General features: G+C 38.5%; 3 protein-coding genes across 3 annotated transcripts; all 3 read left to right on the top strand.

The window, feature by feature from the left end:
* The first annotated feature begins 1,522 nt into the window (after positions 1-1,522).
* On the top strand, positions 1,523-9,906 carry sparcl1 (SPARC-like 1). Its single transcript, XM_044346961.1, has 11 exons — positions 1,523-1,676; positions 2,700-2,755; positions 2,948-3,013; positions 3,112-4,290; positions 4,907-5,015; positions 5,370-5,491; positions 5,579-5,699; positions 5,801-5,937; positions 6,378-6,526; positions 7,411-7,559; positions 8,030-9,906. Exons 1-11 carry the CDS (start codon positions 1,541-1,543, stop codon positions 8,056-8,058), a joined length of 2,253 nt encoding a protein of 750 aa, XP_044202896.1. The 5' UTR covers positions 1,523-1,540; the 3' UTR covers positions 8,059-9,906.
* A 1,408-nt stretch (positions 9,907-11,314) lies between these two features.
* scpp9 (secretory calcium-binding phosphoprotein 9) lies at positions 11,315-13,455 on the top strand. Its single transcript, XM_044346656.1, has 9 exons — positions 11,315-11,341; positions 11,494-11,546; positions 11,683-11,697; positions 11,788-11,997; positions 12,496-12,564; positions 12,672-12,734; positions 12,849-12,905; positions 13,004-13,054; positions 13,215-13,455. Exons 2-9 carry the CDS (start codon positions 11,502-11,504, stop codon positions 13,269-13,271), a joined length of 567 nt encoding a protein of 188 aa, XP_044202591.1. The 5' UTR covers positions 11,315-11,341; positions 11,494-11,501; the 3' UTR covers positions 13,272-13,455.
* Positions 13,456-14,575: 1,120 nt separating this feature from the next.
* odam (odontogenic, ameloblast associated) lies at positions 14,576-19,279 on the top strand. The gene is made up of 11 exons (XM_044346221.1): positions 14,576-14,942; positions 15,830-15,909; positions 16,072-16,137; positions 16,224-16,259; positions 16,359-16,406; positions 16,590-16,841; positions 16,952-17,008; positions 17,100-17,231; positions 18,674-18,706; positions 18,832-18,915; positions 19,057-19,279. The coding sequence occupies exons 1-11, from the start codon at positions 14,825-14,827 to the stop codon at positions 19,090-19,092; spliced, it is 942 nt and encodes a 313-aa protein (XP_044202156.1). The 5' UTR covers positions 14,576-14,824; the 3' UTR covers positions 19,093-19,279.

The following is a 19,279-nucleotide window of genomic DNA, read 5'->3' as shown; positions in this document are numbered from 1 at the left end:
ATGTCAAAATGATTAAGCTTCATTAACATTTGTCATTGGTTTTATCAGTGGCTGTCGAGGAATTGCTGGAGCTGGTTAACTCAAAGTGAAGAACTCATCAGCAGACCAGGAATGTCTTACGCAGGAACATTTATTGAAACTCAATCAAGGAGAACAGAGTTACAAGTGAAACACTGTGCAATGCCACTCAATTGTGCCGTCTACTTCTGGACAATAGTATTTAAACCCTTCACCAAATCCTTACCCTTACTACCTCCAAACAAGGTTATTCTTCACACATCTATGCCTCTATTGATTATTGAACTATAGACAAGACACTATGCCGATTAAAGTTAACTGAAGTCACAAAGTCTATACAAAGGTTACTTGCTACCTTGAGATCAGTCTGACCGTCACAGAAGCACAGCATATCTCCACTTGACCTTGGTTGCCACGGGAGACAGCTAGCCTTATCAAGACAGCTGCATATCTGAGCAAACCTCAGCAGACGGAGAGAAGAACTACTCTGAAATAAACAGGTCATGACCTACTGCTCTCAGGATAGAAAATGACCAGAAAATGACCCGTGGAAGACAAATATTTCCCCCACAGTGGCTTTAAGAACAAAGATTTGTGAGCATAAATGTGACTTGAGATTGACATTAGTGGCAAAACAAAATTATTGATCCTGCTGTGAAACCATGTTTTACTGACAAGTTTACTTTTAATTCATGATACAGAGAGGAGGTAAGGAGTAATATTTATTACACTCCTTCTGTCCCTGTCCTTCCAACTGGGTTTACTCACATCCAATGGAGCTCATTTATGAATTTACCTTTCAAGCTTTTCATCTATAACAAATCTAAATTTAATTAACCTCTTAACGTCCACCGGGTTGCCGGTGACCCGCTTAAGCCAGTTGTCAGTGGCTTGGTATCACACAGTAATGAATAAAAGCAATTGGCACAATTTGGCCACATGGAGACGTTTTGGAGAGGTTCGGGGACACCAGTGACACCACAAACTGAAAACTCCCTAGCTCCCATAAGGTTAGGCCTAGAGGTCTGGAATTTTATACAGATGTGGTTGACAAGATGTAGAAGGTATCTGGTGATTTGCATAGTTCTGGCATAAAGCATGTCTTAGTTATTGTTATTCAAATATGACTCATTATAGACAAGGACAAAAAACACTTTTTTGAGCCATATTTGAAGTGTAGTTTTGGTTGTGTTTTAACCACATGCTAAACAAGCACATTTCCAGAAACTAGAAGATGTTATATTTCAAATGAAGCCTAATACATGCATTTTGGCCTTACAGTTCTTCTGTTATAAGCTTTTCCATTCAGGTATGCCAAATAGGCAAAAAATTTAAAAAAAAAAAAAAAAAAGGATGTTAAGAGGCTACGTCTGCTCAGGAATTTTGTTTTTTTTGTTTTTGCACTGCACTATCTTTCTGTCTTTCTCTCCCTCACTCTGTATCTGTATAGCCCAAAAGACCCTCCTCCGCCTCCAACCCCCAACAAAATTGTGTGTATGTGTGTGTGTGTGTGTATGTGTGCATGAAGCATGCCAGTTTGAGAGGACAGTGTGAGCGCTGTCTTGAATACAAAAGGACATCTTCACATCAGGTTCAACACAGGCACACACTGGTATTTTGTGCGGAGTTCTCATTTCTCTTGCAACTATCAGCCTCAGGTAATATCCTCATTACTGGAGACTTTTCCAGTGTTTTGACATGTAATATATTAATGACCAAAAGAGATATGTGTGACATCTTGTTTACTAACTAGTTTGCAGTTCAACCTTTTTTCTGTGTGTACAGGGACTACTGGTTTTGCTCGTATTGTAGCCCCTTTTGTGATCGTTGAATGTTTGCTTTGATGCTCTGATACTGTCATTGATGCCTTCATGATTTTTGTACATATCAATAGGTAGTGACTATTAATATGCTGTCTGTATTGAAATATACAAAAATACACTGTATAGACAAATTAAAATGTTGCTTATTTACACCTGCCTGTGCATCATCTATATAAGAATGCAATTTATACAATTATATAATATCCTCAAACAAGTTGAATTGATTGTTATTAAAGTGTAAGAAATACATTGATGCCTGTTGTGTAATATTGCTAGTATATAAAGCTGAAATGTTTTATTGTCTCAGAAATATAAAGATAAAAAAATATTGAGATAATTATCGCTTATTATTAATTTTTATACATACCCCTCCTGCCTGCACCTATACTGGGTTTACTGGGCCGAACCAGAGAGCTATTGTTCCACTGGACAGGCCCAGTAATGTCTGTTTTGTTTCCGTCCAGAGAGACAAAAAGTTTGTGGACTTAGTCAACTTTTTCCAGTCTGGTAGCTTCTGATGTTTACTTTAGCTCTGAATGTGACTTTTGAGAGAGAGGCGCATCTCAGAGGCCTGTAACCTTGGCAACAGTGGAGGCCAATCCTGCAGCTCCGCTCGTCACGAATGTGTTGGCAGCATACAGATGCACTCGTCTGTTTTAACTTTGAAAGATGTGCCAAGTTCAAGTCTTTGTTGTGACTAGTTAGAAATCAGGATATAATATATTTATTGTTCATAATGTGTTTTAAGCTGTTTGTTTTATCTGTTTATCAGATTTTAAGCCCTGCAGTGATTCACAAATATGTAAATTTGCAAAATATTTTTCTCCAATGTTTAAATTATTCATTTCAATGTTCCAGGTATGAGGGCCTGCTTAGTATTCATTTGCTTACTGGCAGCAACATTTGCCTTGTCTGTGAGTAGCAATGCTATTAATGTTTTTTCTTAGTTTGACAAGTAAACTAAACTTAACTTAACAAGTAGACTTAAGCAACTAAACTTTTGCATGTAAGAATTTCCAGACAAATACATATCAATATCTTTGTTTACTGCAGTTTTGTCAGTCACTTAATGGATGATCATTATTTGTTATTCCTGTTGTATCCAGGTAAAAAGCAAACCTCATGGAAAACACCATGGATTGCATAAGACTTCCCACAAAGCCAAAGAAAAGGTAGAGCAGGACTTTTAAAATTATTTTAAAAGTTTTATTTGAAACATCACATGATTTTATATTGTGAAATGAATATTTTTGCTTTTCTCTTGACTAAGGACATTATCACAGAGGAGGCCAACAAGGCACAGATCTTACCCACTTTAGTCACGTTTGAGGCCAGCAGCCAGGAGCAGGAAGATGAGGAACTGAGCTCTGAGGACAACGCTAATGCTAAGAAGGATGGAGAGATTGAGATGAGAGAAAGGAGTGATAAAAGTACAGCAGTCCTGCTGAGTGAGGAGGAACTGGTAGACCTCCTGAAGAAGGAGGCAGAAGAAGAGGAAGAAGCAGAAAAAAGAGAGCTGGAAGAAGATGTGGAGGCAGACAAAGGCAAAAAGGAGTCTGGTGAGGCTGTGGGGATGACTGAGGATGAGGAAGCTGAGGGGCAGGAGAAGAAGTTGGGTGACAACTTGGAAATGGAGGAAGACAGCGAAGAAGTGACAGAGAAGGAGGAGGTGAAGGAAGAGAGCGCGGAAGATGCTGAAATGTTGGAGGAAGAAGATCAGCTGGAGGAGGTGGTGGAGAAGATGTCACCCAAAGAAAAGGAGCAAGAGTCTGTCAGCAAAGTGGATGATAGAGAAGAAGAAGAAAGGGTGTTGCTGGAGGAAACAGATGGCAGCACAGACTCAGAGATCCCAGTCGATCTCGACTACGCTGCGGATAGCGGCATTTTACCTTTACATATTTTTTCAGCTAAGGTAAAACCCCACAATGATGACGACCAGCCTATTTCAAAAACAGATGTTCCAGATGCTAAAGACAAGGAAATCAGTGAGAAAGGACTCCCTCACCCACCCTCCATTGCAGATGATTATGAACAAGGCATACAAAACACAGAAGCATTGGACAGTGAGGAATCATCTGACCAGGATGACCTTGAAGAAGGAAAAAACGACCATGGCAAAGACTCCCAGGCTAAATCTGAAGAAAGAAATGGTGATAAGAAAGTACCAAAGGTGGACATGGACTCTCAAGAACCAAAGAGCAGCATGGACCTTGAATCTGGGTCACGACTGGCTGGAAAGGAGGAAGAGAAGAGTAAGAATGACAGTGGAAGTCACACCAAGGGAAAGACAAGGAAGGAAAAGAAGAACCAGAGGGCAAGGAAGCACTCACCACAGAGGGAGGAAACACAATCAGGACAGGAGCAGAGCGAAGAGGATCCTCAGGAGTCTGAGGACAGCAGCATCGACAATACAGTCCACAAGGCAAAGAGAAGGAGGGCAGGAAAATGGGTACAACATTTATAATGTGTATATTTATTTTCTTTAAAGCAGCTATAATCCGTTGGTCGGGACAAAACAAGACATATTAGGTTGCATCTTGGGCTTTGGAAAATGGTAATTGAAGGTTTTCAACATTTTCTGACATTTTATAGACCAAAAGACTAATCAAATAATTGAGAAAATAATCAACAGATTAATCGCTAATGAAAATAATAGTTAGGGAAAGCCTTATAAAGATCCACATATCCCCCATGAGTTGGTGGAGACCAAAAACAGAGCTAGAAGGAGAAGGAATATTGCACTTACATTTGCCAGGAGGCCAGAAACAAAGCTCTAATGTTGCTCTGTATCTGCTGGATGTGTACTTTTTGCTAATAAGTTAGCCATATGAACAAAATATGACAATACTGTTTATAATACTGCTATAGCTTGATTCTGGTGCCCCCATGTGGCAAAAAAAAAAAAAAAAAAAAAAAAATCAGTTATTGCAGCTTTAACGTTCTCGTTAGGGAAATGTGAAGTATCACTTTTGCTGTGTTAATACAGCTGCAATCAGATGTGGCCAGTAGTAGTTGGAACATTTTTTATGATTTTTTATTTACATGTCTCTTGTGTACTTTTCCAGGGTCCTTTAGTTGGTATGAATCCAGTGCAGATAAGAGCCACAGTGGATCTCTACCCAAGTTCCAGGCCCTCTCTTGGTGGAGGCATACATCACCCAGAAGCCCCTGCCGGTTGGTGTTTGGTTAATTCAGCAGCTGCAGCCACATTCACCATACTGACTAATACACTATCCCAACAATCTCACAGAGGAATCTGCTGACTGGATTATTTTGCTAAAACTTCCGCATGAATAGCACCACTCTGCTTCACAGTCACAACCAAAACACAGCTCTGCAGGCTTAAGGAGTGAATAAGAGAGATCAGGTTGAATTTAATCACTCTACAAACTCAAATGGCAGTGGAATGTAGGGGGATGATGTGTAGTGGTCCGGTTATCACACTGTAAATAAATAGATTATTGACGCTGACAGTTTTTGAACTTCACATAGGGCAAAGGTCATTGCAGTGTTTGTTTCTTGTTTTAGATCCATGTGATAACTTCCGCTGCAAACGTGGAAAGACGTGTAAACTTGATGCAGACAATAAGCCAGGCTGTATGTGTCAAGAACCATCAGAGTGTCCTCCCAGTGTGAATGAATTTGATAATGTAAGTATGAATGACCTGGAATCCTTTTCAAAAGCTGCTGTATGGTATCTGTCTGTTGCACCATTGATTATTGTTCAATTTCTGTAGGTCTGTGGGACAGACAACAAAACATATGATACATCGTGTGAGCTCTTTGCTACCAAATGCAACCTGGAGGGCACCAAGAAAGGACACAGACTTCATCTGGACTACACCGGGCCATGCAAATGTGAGCGTTAACTGCAGCATAGAATATATATTAACACCAACATTTGTAAATTAAGTATAATGCAGGAAAAAATGTATTTAACCCTACTCTTTCTCTATCAGTAATACTTCCATGCGTGGATACTGAGCTGGTCCAGTTCCCTCTACGAATGAGGGATTGGCTGAAAAACGTGCTGCTGCAGCTATATGAACATGACTCCATGTCTCCTGGCTTCCTCACTCCTAAACAACGTTTCAGAGTAAGTTGAATGGCTCAAAATGAATATGAGAAATATATTTAAACATCAAAGAGCTGTCATGGTGTCTTGTTAATCTGAGTATGACTTTGTACTTTTGTTTATGAGCATAGGGACAGTTCCACATGAGTTTTAGAGAAATGATTATACATTTCAAATGCTTTTATCCATAATTAAATACATCAATCGAAGTAACCCCAAGATTAAGAGAAACACTGCTTTTAATAAATCTTAAAACTGTATATTTTCTACAGCTTAAAGCAAACATACTGTATTATTTGTCCACATTTTGTTGTAGAAATCCAATCAATCAATGAATCAATGAGTCAGTCAGTCACATAGCACATTTGGGTAAAGAAACAACTGTATAAAATGTATGTTGTCAACATTGTAGTGTTTTAGGTAATAAAAATCAACCAAACTGTACCGACTGTATTCTGTAGGTGAAGAAAATCTTTGAGAGTGAGAGGCGTCTTCATGCAGGCGATCACTCTGTTGAGCTGCTTGCACAGGACTTTGAGAAGAACTATAACATGTACATCTACCCAGTGCACTGGCAGTTTGCTCAACTGGACCAACACCCTTCTGACAGGTACATGTTATTTGAATGCATTGTGTTTCCATTTGCTCAAGCATTATGCTGAATAACATCCAAAAAACCCTCATAGAATGGTTACCATATAAAGTTTCAACAAAATCACTGACTTCAATATTAATCCTTGTGAAAGGTATCTGAAATATCACATGTGGAACCCATTCTGATGATATATTTTTTAGCTATTAACCAAAACATCCCTTTTTTCCTGTTGGTATTATAAACCTGCCATAGAACAGATAATGGGAGATTCCGATTGTACATCCGTGGATTAGATTTTGCACAGGCTTTAGTGATGATGGAAAAATAATATGACCACTGGATGGATGATTCACAAGACAGGACAACCTAGCCACCCCTGACAGAGCACTCATGGATACATTATTTCAAAGAATGTGATATATCAATAAGCTCTGTCAACAATTAAATATATTAGAATAATAACATGTGCAAAGAAAGTGAAATTGCATCTGTCATATTGGAGGTGGACAACAGGATTAGGTAATCATCAGGGGGCACTGGCACATCCTTGAATGATTTTACCAATAATACGATGTAAAATGCCCACACACTGCTATCTTGTTCTCAGGTCTTCTTGCATGCTACACGTACATGGAAACTTTTTGATTGCTGGTATTTGAGGTTGAAACATTGTCAGGTGCATGTAGGATAAAAGTACAACTGGGAACAAGAATGCAGTGTATAGGTTTTTTTGTGTCTTTTCAGACAGCAGGACTGACTAATCATTTTACAAAAAGCCAATACAAGTCCAGTATATCAAGAAACCTATTATAAGCCATATCAGTATCATGATGCACACACACTGTGTATTTATGTACACTGATCAAAACATGATGTTTCTTTTTTTTTCTTGTATGCAGATTCCTGTCCCACTCAGAGCTGGCACCTCTCAGGGTCCCTCTGGTGCCAATGGAGCACTGCACCTCCCGCTTCTTCCAGGAGTGTGATGCTGACAAGGACAAGCAGGTGTCCTTTACAGAATGGACTTCCTGTTTTGGTATCAAGGATGGTAAGACAAGCAGCATTTTACCAACTCAAACATACACTGATAAACAAATTGTTACAACACTAAAACTTTTTTGTGCATTGAGAAAAGATGGCTTTAACATTTACTTGTTGACAAAACATTCTGATTGAGACTCTCTATATCCTCACATAAAATATATACTTAGTTAACTATTTAGGCACATTCTTTATTTTAATGTGTCATTATTTTAACTGATAGCAGCAATTTAAAACCTCTTTTTTCTCACAATTATGTTCGATAAATGTTCCATTCCAGTAATAATGTAGCATTAAATACTAGCAATTTGTTTCTGTAATGGATTTTCAGTGAAAATACATGACTAATTAATCCATAATTTATTTGTATCTGTCAGTTTTAATGATAATGCATTTCTGTAGCCTAGCAAACTGTATCATAAAATGCTGTCAGTTATTTCTGATCCCATTAATGCCTACTATCTGTTTTCTCCACAGATGATATCGATGTCAACCTGCTATTCTAAAGTTCATTTTGTACCTCATCCATTACACCAGCTTGTGGAAGCTGCTCCAACAGGGCAGCTTGAGACAGAAGCCTCTGTGTTACTGGTACAGATGAAAGAAATTCATTTTTACCTCCTGCTATAGAGGGCGAGTGTTGGTGGTCATTGGTGTTTCTTTATGTCAGGCTAAGCTTGGACATTTGATCCTGTTCTATAATTTAGACGCAGCTGGTAGAAAAAAAAATAGAATATCAGAAAGAGTTATGTTTAGCCAGTTTTATATAAAATCTGTTTTCTAAAGCATTCCAAACTGGGGAAAAGTTTACAACAGCTCATTAGTTGAAATAGTATTGTACAGTATACAGTACCAGGCTTCACATGAACTGTTCATGTATGTTAGAGTGATTTAGTGCAGAATTACTCTTTAAATAAAAGTTAAATGGATAATTTCAGACCCCTGTGTTACACTAGAAAATGTAAAACAATAACTGTGTTGCTTACTTTTGTTGCGATTGCTGTAAATGTTTGTCTTTGCATCTTGTGTTTCATTATAGCTCTAATTAAAGCTCTATGGAAAGCAATGGATTCACAGTATAATGACATAGAATATGTTAGTGCACCCTGCTGTTAATGATGGTTATGACCTGTGTTTCTCTACAGTCCTGAAATAAAGTTATTACATCATATTGGTGGATCCCATAGACCCCCAAAAGGCCCTGGGAAACATCAGTTTGTGCTTTAATATCATGTTTTATTCGCGGGTCGGTCTCCCTGATGTCACCATGACATGAAGAAAAATGAAAATATGACACTTGCAACAATGGTTTTGAAAATGCAAGTCACTGATACCTGGTTTGGGTTAGCCACATAATCCTGAATAATGGCCCTCTGTATGGCAACAAAGCAAAAAATAGCCTAGCAGCACGGTCATGATGATTACAGTGACTTGTTGTTCTGAGATAAAGCACTGGACTCTGATTGGACCTGTCTTAGAGATGGTTGAATCTGACGCTCTCTATATAAGCGAAGAGAGGGACGGCTCTTCACCTGTCGACCGTCTGCTGTTACATGAGATCAAACATGTTTTGCATACTGTGGGTGATCCTTCAGACTTTGGCTGTTGTGGTGGAGGGTGGTGTGTCTTCAGGGAGTGCGGAGGCACTCACCAATGCAGGAGTGAATAATAATGGGGCAGCAGGTGGCAACAATGCCAACCCTGGTGCTCAAAATGGGGTCCCACTGAATGGTGAACCCCTTTTGGCACAGTTAGTCCAACTTGATGGGTCATTTTTCATCCAGCCAGTCAGGAACCAAATAGGTCAGGCACCTGTGCAGCAGCTGATTCCTACTGGAGCTCTCCAACAAGGTGGGCCATTTCTTGTGGGTCATGCAGTTGGAGCCAATGTGAATCCACAGGGGCAGGTGGCTCAGGTTGCCGGGGGTGGGCCGGTCATGCTGTTTGCTGTGCTGCCACAGAGAAATGCTGCAGGAAACCCACAGGGTGCCTTGTTGACTCCCGGCCAAGTGCAGCTGATCTTGGTACCCGGACTGAACAACCAGCAACAGCCAGGCGCTGCTGGTGGAAGGGCGGCTGGCAGAGCGAGGTTCCAGCGTTCAGTGGCAGCTCGCCTCAGGAGGACACAGTCTCCGGTGATGAAGGTGAAGGCAGCTGAAGAAGAGGAAGAATGCTCTGGAATGGAGACTGAGGACAATCAAGCAAAATGAGACCACACAGCTGTCAGACATCACAGATATCTCATGATTCATTCTTCAGTTCTGATCCTGTCTCATTACTAACTGTTCATGCATGTGTGTTATCTTTGTGAATCATTGTCATCATATCTAATCACCAATAAATGGTTGAAGTCATTCATTGAATCTTTCTTCAGTCTTTTACATCAGTACATTACATGTTTGATTCCACATGATCTGAAGCTTAAAAGAAGCAAAACACTGAGCAACAGTAGCCAGCGTCATGGGTGTGGCTCCTCTGAAGGCAGTTATTTTTGTATGAGATTGTGGTACAAATATGTACACATTTCTGTTTACACTGCACTGCTTGTAACGTGGTAATTTAGGTCTCTAAATATGAAAAACATCCTAAACACATTACTCACATGTCAAAAGGAACATATTCCTATTTATAAAGCCTTTGACATAATGAAATAAAAGACCCCAAAGTCCTCTATAAAATGAATCAGACATGTAAAAAAGCACATATTTAGACATTAAGAAGTGTCATTTGTCTTGACAAGAAACTGCAAACAGGAAGAAAATCTTTCTTAATTTGAACTGCATGACAGTGTGTAATTAGCATAAAACCTCAGACCAGACTACTACAGAGGGTGTCTACCTGGTTGGCTGTACGGTGCGTGTCAGCGGCAAAGAAAAACCCTTTTTTCCCCAGACACCCTCAATATGTGATAACATACTCAGCCAACCACACTGGGAATGAATGTAATGGCTCCAAACATCTTGAGAAAACATGCCGATGAAACATGACAGACACATATCTGTGGCTGTCTATCAGTAATACCAGAGGTTTTTACTTTTAATTAAAAGATGTCTGGAGTTGTTGCCTTCGTAGTCTTCATAGTTGAGTTGGTAGCAGGATATGTGTAGTTATTTTAGGGCTGGTGACAGTAACAAAATCTGCTTGAGTCTGTTATCAACAATGTAAACCCGAGACAGATTACAGTTGGGCCTCCGGTCATGCCTGAGGCAGCAGGAAACATGAAATTCACAGCAAGACATGATGCTGTTTTCCTGATCTCAGAATCTTTTCTTCAGCCCAGACAGTTTGCTGCATGCTAGGTAAAATATTTTAATTAAATTTAAGAGCGGACAGCTGTTATTCATAGTTTGATCATCAAAAGCACTTGACGATGATGTCAGTTGTTTGTCTCCCGGTACCACAACCCACAACATTTAGATGGTTCATACTAGATTTAAATAAGTGCCCTCTAGAAACCCCAAGACACTGAATCATTCTGTTATTGTTTGTGGTCACCTAGCTGTATCGAGAACAATATGATAAATGGCTGAACAGAATGAAGCATCTTTGAAAAGAGATAGCTCACTATGATGCATTTCTTTGAATCTCGTCGTAAAAGGAGAAAAGAAGATGTCATACCGCAGGTTCCCATGACATGCAGGTGACAAATATAGTTTGTGAACAAGTCAGTCTTCTCCTCTCTAATTGGCTCATAATAATCTCTGGCACTGATAAAAGCTGTCTAAAGTCAGAGAGCAACCATAGTCCACCTTGGCACATAACGTTTGAAGCAAGAACAGGCAATATAAGGTATGGGATGCAACTTTCTCAAGAGTTTTTATATAATTTGGTCAGAATTATGTATATACACTACAGGATTAGATCTAGTTCTAACTGAAATCATGCATATATGTGTAGATATTTTTGAAGCAAAATGCATCTTTCGTTATTTTACGTTTCAGACGGCAAGATGAGGCTTCTTCTTCTCACAACATTTGTAGCCACCGTCTGTTATGTGAGTGTACTTGTTTATCTATCTATCTATCTATCTATCTATCTATCTATCTATCTATCTATCTATCTATCTATCTATCTATCTATCTTACATACAAAGCAGTGAATTTAACTTCTTGTCCCTTTGCTTATTGCAGGTCAATGCAGGCAAGGTAAGAAAAATTCAGACTAATCTATGTGTGATCAGTGCAATACTATATTTTAATATATAAATAACACATAACACACTTTCCACTCCACAGAAACAGCGGATGATGGCAGCTTTGAATGGAGGAGGATTGCTGGGAGGTATGAACGGAGGAGGATTGCTGGGAGGTATGAACGGAGGAGGACTTCTGGGAGGTATGAACAGAGGAGGATTGGGAAACCCTGGGCTGATGGCTGGAGGCCTGAACCCACCCGTGGTAGCTGGTGGTGGGGCAGGTTTGATTGGGCAGCCCCAGTTTGCTCAGGTTAGTCCATCAGGTTATTATTTTTCATGACTTCAGCTCAGTGTAAATGGAAATCATGTCATTCACTACTGTATTATGTTTATTGTGTGAAATACATAAATAAATAAAAAAGTCTTATTTCAGTTTCTAATGAACTAAAAACTAAAAGTAAGATTAAAACTGGCTGCAAAAACATTTTTGTAGACAGAAATACAAATGACACTTTGGCATTGTGAGAACAAATGTGCTTTCCAAACACACCACAAGATGGTGCTCTCCTGTTAACTGACTTGTTGGTTTCTGATGTCTTCATCATGAGCACATGGCATTATTTTAAGCTCAGTGGTCTGAATTCAGATTGCTGTTATGTTATCCAGCACTGATTATATTATCATTATACAACAATATGTAAGAAATACCTGATCTAGACTTTTCATGTAAACTTTTTGCAGTAATACTGAAATACAATAATCCTGATAAGAAGAATTAAAGTTGTAATCTTCTGTCTTCCTCTCCAAGTTTGTTCCTGGTCTTCCTGCTTTTGGTGCCCCCATTCCAAATATGTTCCCTGTACCTGCAATCAACATGGTTAGTGTGGCACATAGAGTAGTTGTGCTAAAAAACATCACAGCTCCTTTGACATTGTTTCAGGTTTAATGAGTGAAATATCTGATTTCTGTCTGTTTATTTACCAGCAACTTCCTTTTACTGGAGTCCCTCAAATGGCACCAATGAATCCTGTCCAGCAAACTCTGATGGTAATCACTCATCATCTCTATCACTGACTTTCAGTCCACAGCATCCTTTTATTACGTTACATTATGATTAGTAAAAAATTTAACAAATCCTGCTGTCTTGCTGTCTTTATTTAGGCGCTCACAGGTGGCGCCGGGCAACCCCCCCAGCCTGATCTGCTCCAACGATTCAGGGTAGGAAACAAGTCATTTACTAATTTAACTTTTACATCAACTGTATGTGACTATTGATGAAAAATACATTTTCTAATTGTTGTTCTTTGGATCTCCAGCGTCAGCTTATGAAACAGGAAAACACGTTGAAGACCACTGTGGATACTCAGGTAACAATGAGTAATTTACAAATATAAAGAAAGAAGTTTCAGTGTATGAGATTGCAAACATCATCAACACTGTGTAAAGTTTTTCTGTGTGTTTTTGAGCCTTTTCAAATTCTCTTAAAGGTTTCAATCATTCACTCACGTTACCTTTTCATTTCCTCAGATTCCAGCTCCTCCTGAAACGACAACAACTCCCTGTGATGATGATCATAATAATTAAGATGCCACTGTTAACAACAGCTTTTAATGAAATATACAAGAACTATACAATATGATAATAAACCTGCCTTAAATGATTTTGCCTTTCACAAATGACCATGGATGCTGCGTGTTTTATGCACTTTGTGATGTATTATATAGAAACTGAGCTGTGGCATTAATCTCAGTTAAAACCAAATCATGTATTTTCTTGTGTTTGCTTTATAATAAAATTAAATCTACTTTAAACGTAAGCTTATTTTGTAGAATTCTGATTTCACAACAGATCATTTTCATCAGCAAACTACGCTCTGAATGCAATTGACAGTAGATCTCTGCTGCCATCTAATGGATAACAAACAATAAAGTCATATGCAGTATAATGAAATAACATGAAACCACAACTAATGTGTCATGAAGCAGAATAAAAAGAGGTCAGTTGGTTCACTGCGCTGAGTGAAACCTGAAACCCTCCTAGTTTTGTTCAAGGCCTGCAATAAGACGAGCTTTTGGTTTCTGCATCAATAATTCTGATTGATGAAACATGCTGGTGGACTTAGAGTACATCACTGACCCAGATGTGACCTCTGCTGATGCGTCATAAAAAATTATAATTCTGACATGTCACAGTAAGAAAAGCACAGGTGTAAACAATATTGTTACTGATGGCTGAATTTTGAATTTAAGCTGCCTCAGTGTCAGAGTTGGACTTGCTGGCTCACTGTCATGACTTACTGAGACACTTGAACACAACTGAGACGTTGTTAATGTTATTAGCAACACTTGTGCTTCACTATGAAGGGTCAAAAGGTCGGCTGTGAAAAAGGCCTATTGGGCACATTTAAAAACAAGGTAAAGTTGAAGTTTATAGTTCTTCTCAGTCACTTTGGTACATTTCACAGATCAGAATTCAAATTCTCAAAACTACTTGTTCAACCTCCACATCGTCTAGTCACTTGTGCACATCATAAAAGCAATTTCTCATTCTTTTGAATAAATTGCGAATGCTTTGGCACATTCATGCAAATTATTATGTACAGTTGTCCGCCGTTTCCTACATTATCAATGGCTTATGTCATGTTGATCAAAATGTATTATACTGGTTCTCTGTAGAATAGTCTTACCACCCCCTCCCCCCAAAATGTCTAGGCATGAGTTCATTGCATCAGTCATCACATGCAAAATGGTTGAACCAGTTGTCATAATATATCAAGCATATTTTCTACACATTTCTATTAGACTTTTTATGTAAATTTGTCCTGAATTGATTAATTGCTCTCAGGTGAATCTTGACTTTCACTAATGAAGGGGGAATGTGTGAAGTGTTAGATCAACCAATGATCAACCAGTTCTCTAAAATAACTCAGAGGTACATATCATGAACCTTCAAATAGACAGAGCACAACACAGTGTTACAATTTTTGACAATGGAAGTGAACAAGGAAATGTCCAAGGTCAACAGTCGGGATGAAGAAGAGGAGTAAGGCTGCATGGAGAAGGGTAGTGAGGCCAAATAGAGGAAGAGGTAGAAGAGGCCAAGGACATAGGCACTGATGAAATTCATAAGGGCCACATATGTGGACCACGTTCTCAATCATGGCCTTACAATGGCCGAGGCTGGTCGAAGGATGCAGCCACATGTTGGGAGAACAACCATGTCCTCAATCATTCAAACATTTCGTGGACAGATCGGGTATGTAATCCAACAATGTGCACTGTACTATAATACTTTATACTTACTGTAATGCTTCGTATTACAGTATTTCACTTGCATTTTACAGTATACAGTAAATATACTTTATACAGATACATACTGTACATATACTGTAACACATTAACACACACACACACACATATGTATGTATACAGCAATTGTAATTTCAACCTTAAAAAATTAAAGCTGAGCACAAAAAACATGAAAACTTTGAGGATCAAAAAAAACCAAAAGTGCATGGGTGTATCAAAAAAACGCACTGCAATAAAACATCTGACTTAGTCATGTGTATTATTTCAAATGTCAGTCTAAAACATTTAAACTAATAAACATGCAGCTCAACTTCTCCAGATTGACTCACAAAAACACATTGCTGGTTTGCTTTTCCAGCTTTCTTGCTCAACGTAAATCTCAACCATTGATAGGCATAATTTACCAACGAGATCTCAACACCAGTCTGAGCACGATGAACAACTTGTGACAAATGTCTGATTATAAGCTCCCGGCTCCTGTTTTCCTTTTTTTTCTCATGACATGCCAAAATTCCTGTTGTCTTAATGTCTGTAATTACATACTGAAGCGCAAGACTTTTAACACATCAACATAAACTTTACTTAATACACCAGAAACTGAAAGTCATTCAGTTGTGGCTTATAAAAGCAAAACAGTCCATAAAAAGTTCACTATAAGCCTATACAATAATAAATTCAGACACTTGACCAGACCATGTAATAGTGTTTCGGAGACATGATTTACACCTAATAACATACTTACCTGACGCATGTTGTAAGTGTCTGAGTCTGTTGATTCTAACACCATGAGAAATGTCTGTCACACTGACCACAAATTGTCTGGATGGGTTGGAGGTGGACCATGTAGAGAATTTAAAAGGGATGCGGACAAGGTGAGGAAACACACAGAAAGCGAAAACTGTACCAGAGAAAAGGTAAGACAATTTTGTAACACTTACATTCAGCGAGAGTTTCACTCTTGACTTGCATGGTTAATAAAGATTGAAGTTTTTTTTTTTTTAACAAGACTGACAAAAATGTTTTAAAATACTGGATGTTTTTTTGAAAGACCTGCCTCATCTTTTTACACAATGTAGGACATCATGAAGCTGCAGACTGCCCTTCTGTTGATCTGTCTTTTCAGGACAAGCTTTCCTCTTCCAGTGAGTTACATCTCTATGTTGCTTTACTGTATAGCTCATATAATGAAAAATAAGAGAGACAAAGTGTTGTTCTTTTTGTTTTACAGTTGCAGATTGGAATTCTTGCAAGCAACAGCAATGAAGTAAATAAAGCTGCTTTAAAGTCTTTTGGATGACAAGTCAAATCTTTGTCATTTAGGAACAATAGTTCCAAATCTAATCCAACACTTTTGTGTGTTCAGATCCTGGGACTGAATGGACTAACTCTTGCAGCTCTTGGACAAGCACAGGTACAGGCAGTGCTCAAAACTCTTCTGCTACTGTGATGCTTCAGGCTAACCATCACTTATCCATTTACTACCTCCAGTTATTGAATTTATCAAAACCAATATTATGTGTCTTCCTCTGTCAGATTATGGTAAAAAGCCTAAAAAATATATAAAAACCGAACCAAATCCCTTCTCACTCTCCAGGCATCTTCACTATTACCACAGTTTGTGCTGCAGCAGCAGCAGCCTGAGGTGCTTCTCACTCCACAGGTGGTGAACTTGAACCCTCAAGTGGCTGGTCCGTTCGGCGGCCAGGGACCCCAGCTGCTTTTTCCCGCACAGGGCGGCAACCAGCTGACACCTGCGCTTCTCCCCAACGGTCAGCAGGAGCAGCTCGGGCCTCCACAGGACCCCAACAATCCTAATGGCCCCCAGCAGGCCCAAAACCCTGTGCAGGTACACTACAGTGATCGAGTGGTGCAATTATTTTGTTTAATCATTAGAGCTGCTGCAAGGCTCCTCATAGTAATATGGAGAAATGTGTCATTGTTTTGAATCTCCTACAGACGTTTCCACAGTTCCACTACCGTGCTTATGGATTTCCTCAGTTTCCCAGACAGCAGGTATGAAGTCAAACATATTGACCTCAATAAAAATATCAATGTCTCTATTTAAGTGCCCTCTGCAGATTTTAATGGATTCTGTCATCTACAGGGCTTCCAATACTTTGTGCCTTCTTACGGCTACCCCCAGCAGAGGAATAATGTGGTGCTGCAGCCCAACAACGGTCAGGTGGCTCAGCAGAACCTGGAGAAAACTACACAGAGGCCACAGCTCCCTCTGCAGGTGAGACATGCAAGATGACATGAAGTAAAGAAAAGAGGGTTTCTTTGTGCTCATTGGTAAAATATAAACATTTATTGTATTCTGAATGTTTAAAGACACGGGGAACATCCACTATGAAAACGTCAAACTACTGTGCCTAGCAGAAGCTTTAAATAAAGTTTAAGAACTGATCCAGCAGACTGTGGTGACTGAGGTCGAGACTTAGTGATAATAACATATCTGCAAATGTTGATTCATGACTGTATGGACGTGGTCACTGTGATGTAATGATGACTGTCTGTCATTTTGACCACATGCAGTCTGTCTGGCTTAACGGTGGGCTGCTTAAGTCTTGTCCCCCCTGTTCCTTTTGGGTGTTGAATAATTGATGAAAAACCATAAGCTGTGTATTGATATGTGTATTTTTTGTCATCTCTCCGTATTACTGACACTACCTGTAATAGAGATGTAATAGGTATGATTTTGTGTTGCTTATGTGTGTTTTAATATTATTTTATAGTGATTTTTTAGTAAGGCTTTATTTTACAGGTCCTTTCATTTTATATTGATTTTCTGGAAAGGAAAGGTTGACTTTTAGGACATTTTACAGAGAGGGTAGTGCAATTTGGAGAAAAAAACAGATAAAAGTGTTGACTTGGTTAGTTGTTAAGTGCTGATTCATTATATTTGGGTTCATAAGTAGTTAAAGTAGGTAAAGTAGTAGCAAATATTCTTAATAAATTAGACTCTTAACTCTTTGACTGACAGAAAAATCTTAATTTTCAGTGAGTAGTCTTGTTTGTCGAATTACATATCAGCATATTAGGTTGTTTCTCAAAAACTATACTTTTTATACTATACTGCCAAATTGCATAACCCTTTCAAAGAAATGTTCCAAGAATTAACAGTTACAGAGCAGCTACTTTCAGGAAATTATACTGAAACCACCTAAAATGCTAATATAGTGTTTGACATACAAAAGTACACATTGAAAACTAAGCATTTTCTGTCAGTTAAAGAGTTAAGAGTCTAATTTATCAAGAATTTTTGCAAGTTAATCAATGAATCATTAATGAATCAGCACTTAACAGCTAAACCAACTTAACATTAATGTTTTTTCTTACAATTTGTACCACACTGTAACACCCTCTGTAAAATGTTCTACAAATTAATCATTAAATTCCTGAAAATTCCTCAGAAAATTTCCAGAAAATTTGCATAAAATAAGTGTTACTGATTGTTTTGTTGTTGTATATTTATTCAAGTTTAGTTTTTATTGTCTATTGTCTGAAAACTCCTTCAAAAACAAGATGGGGTTAATCTTCAAATTTAAAAATTTGAAATACAATACACTTAGTTGATAAATAATATATATATGTATATACTATATAATATAGTATATACTTAATACATGGGTAAATTATTTTTGGAATCTAATTGATATGCATTTCATCCCACTGCAGCAGGGTTCCCAGACAAAGGTACAAACAGAGAAAGTGAGTGAATTATGACCATCACTTATTTTTTATAATTCAATTAATGATGCAAGAAATGTGAGGATTTTGCATCAGTTTGGTCTGACTGCTATGTGTTAACTTTGTCTTACTGTGATCTATATCAGACATGGCCAATGGGGACACAGAAAGAGTCCACTACCATTCCTCCTGATCCTCGTGGTGACACCTCTGGTCCTGGGGTCGATGAGGTATGACTTTATATGATGACACACAGCCTTTATAGCCTTCATACTTTCACACAAATGAACAAACTTTGATATGTGTTACATTATCATTGTCATTTCATACGCAGGATGTGATTCTAAATATTATTTTTTATGTTTCTCCAGGGTCAGTCCAATTTCCCCTTCCTGTTTGAGCCTTAGATTTCACCTGGGAAATAACAACAAAGTGATTTGGCAAAAAATAATTTCTGTGTGTTTGGCCACAGTCGCTGCAATCTCCTCCAGCAAAACACGCTGTAGGGTGCAATTTTTCCAAGTGCTTTTTATTTGTACTTAAGTGCTTCTTGTATATTAAACAGAAATTATCTGACTTTTTTCAGGAGTCTGC

The sequence above is a fragment of the Thunnus albacares genome, chromosome 3, assembly GCF_914725855.1.
Source record: "Thunnus albacares chromosome 3, fThuAlb1.1, whole genome shotgun sequence".
Lineage (NCBI taxonomy): Eukaryota > Metazoa > Chordata > Actinopteri > Scombriformes > Scombridae > Thunnus > Thunnus albacares.
This window is presented reverse-complemented; position numbering and strand designations above follow the sequence as displayed.

Bases quoted from the DNA above. Each gene is read 5' to 3' on its own strand.
- scpp9 (XM_044346656.1), top strand. From the start codon at position 11,502: ATGAGGCTTCTTCTTCTCACAACATTTGTAGCCACCGTCTGTTAT. The intron at 12,565-12,671 runs GTTAGTGTGGCA...TTTATTTACCAG, and splicing joins CTGTACCTGCAATCAACATG to CAACTTCCTTTTACTGGAGT. The intron at 12,906-13,003 runs GTAGGAAACAAG...TTGGATCTCCAG, and splicing joins ATCTGCTCCAACGATTCAGG to CGTCAGCTTATGAAACAGGA.
- sparcl1 (XM_044346961.1), top strand. From the start codon at position 1,541: ATGAAGCATGCCAGTTTGAGAGGACAGTGTGAGCGCTGTCTTGAATAC. The intron at 5,700-5,800 runs GTGAGCGTTAAC...TTTCTCTATCAG, and splicing joins CTACACCGGGCCATGCAAAT to TAATACTTCCATGCGTGGAT. The intron at 6,527-7,410 runs GTACATGTTATT...TCTTGTATGCAG, and splicing joins GACCAACACCCTTCTGACAG to ATTCCTGTCCCACTCAGAGC.
- odam (XM_044346221.1), top strand. From the start codon at position 14,825: ATGTGGACCACGTTCTCAATCATGGCCTTACAATGGCCGAGGCTGGTC. The intron at 17,009-17,099 runs GTATGAAGTCAA...TGTCATCTACAG, and splicing joins CTCAGTTTCCCAGACAGCAG to GGCTTCCAATACTTTGTGCC. The intron at 18,707-18,831 runs GTGAGTGAATTA...GATCTATATCAG, and splicing joins CAAAGGTACAAACAGAGAAA to ACATGGCCAATGGGGACACA.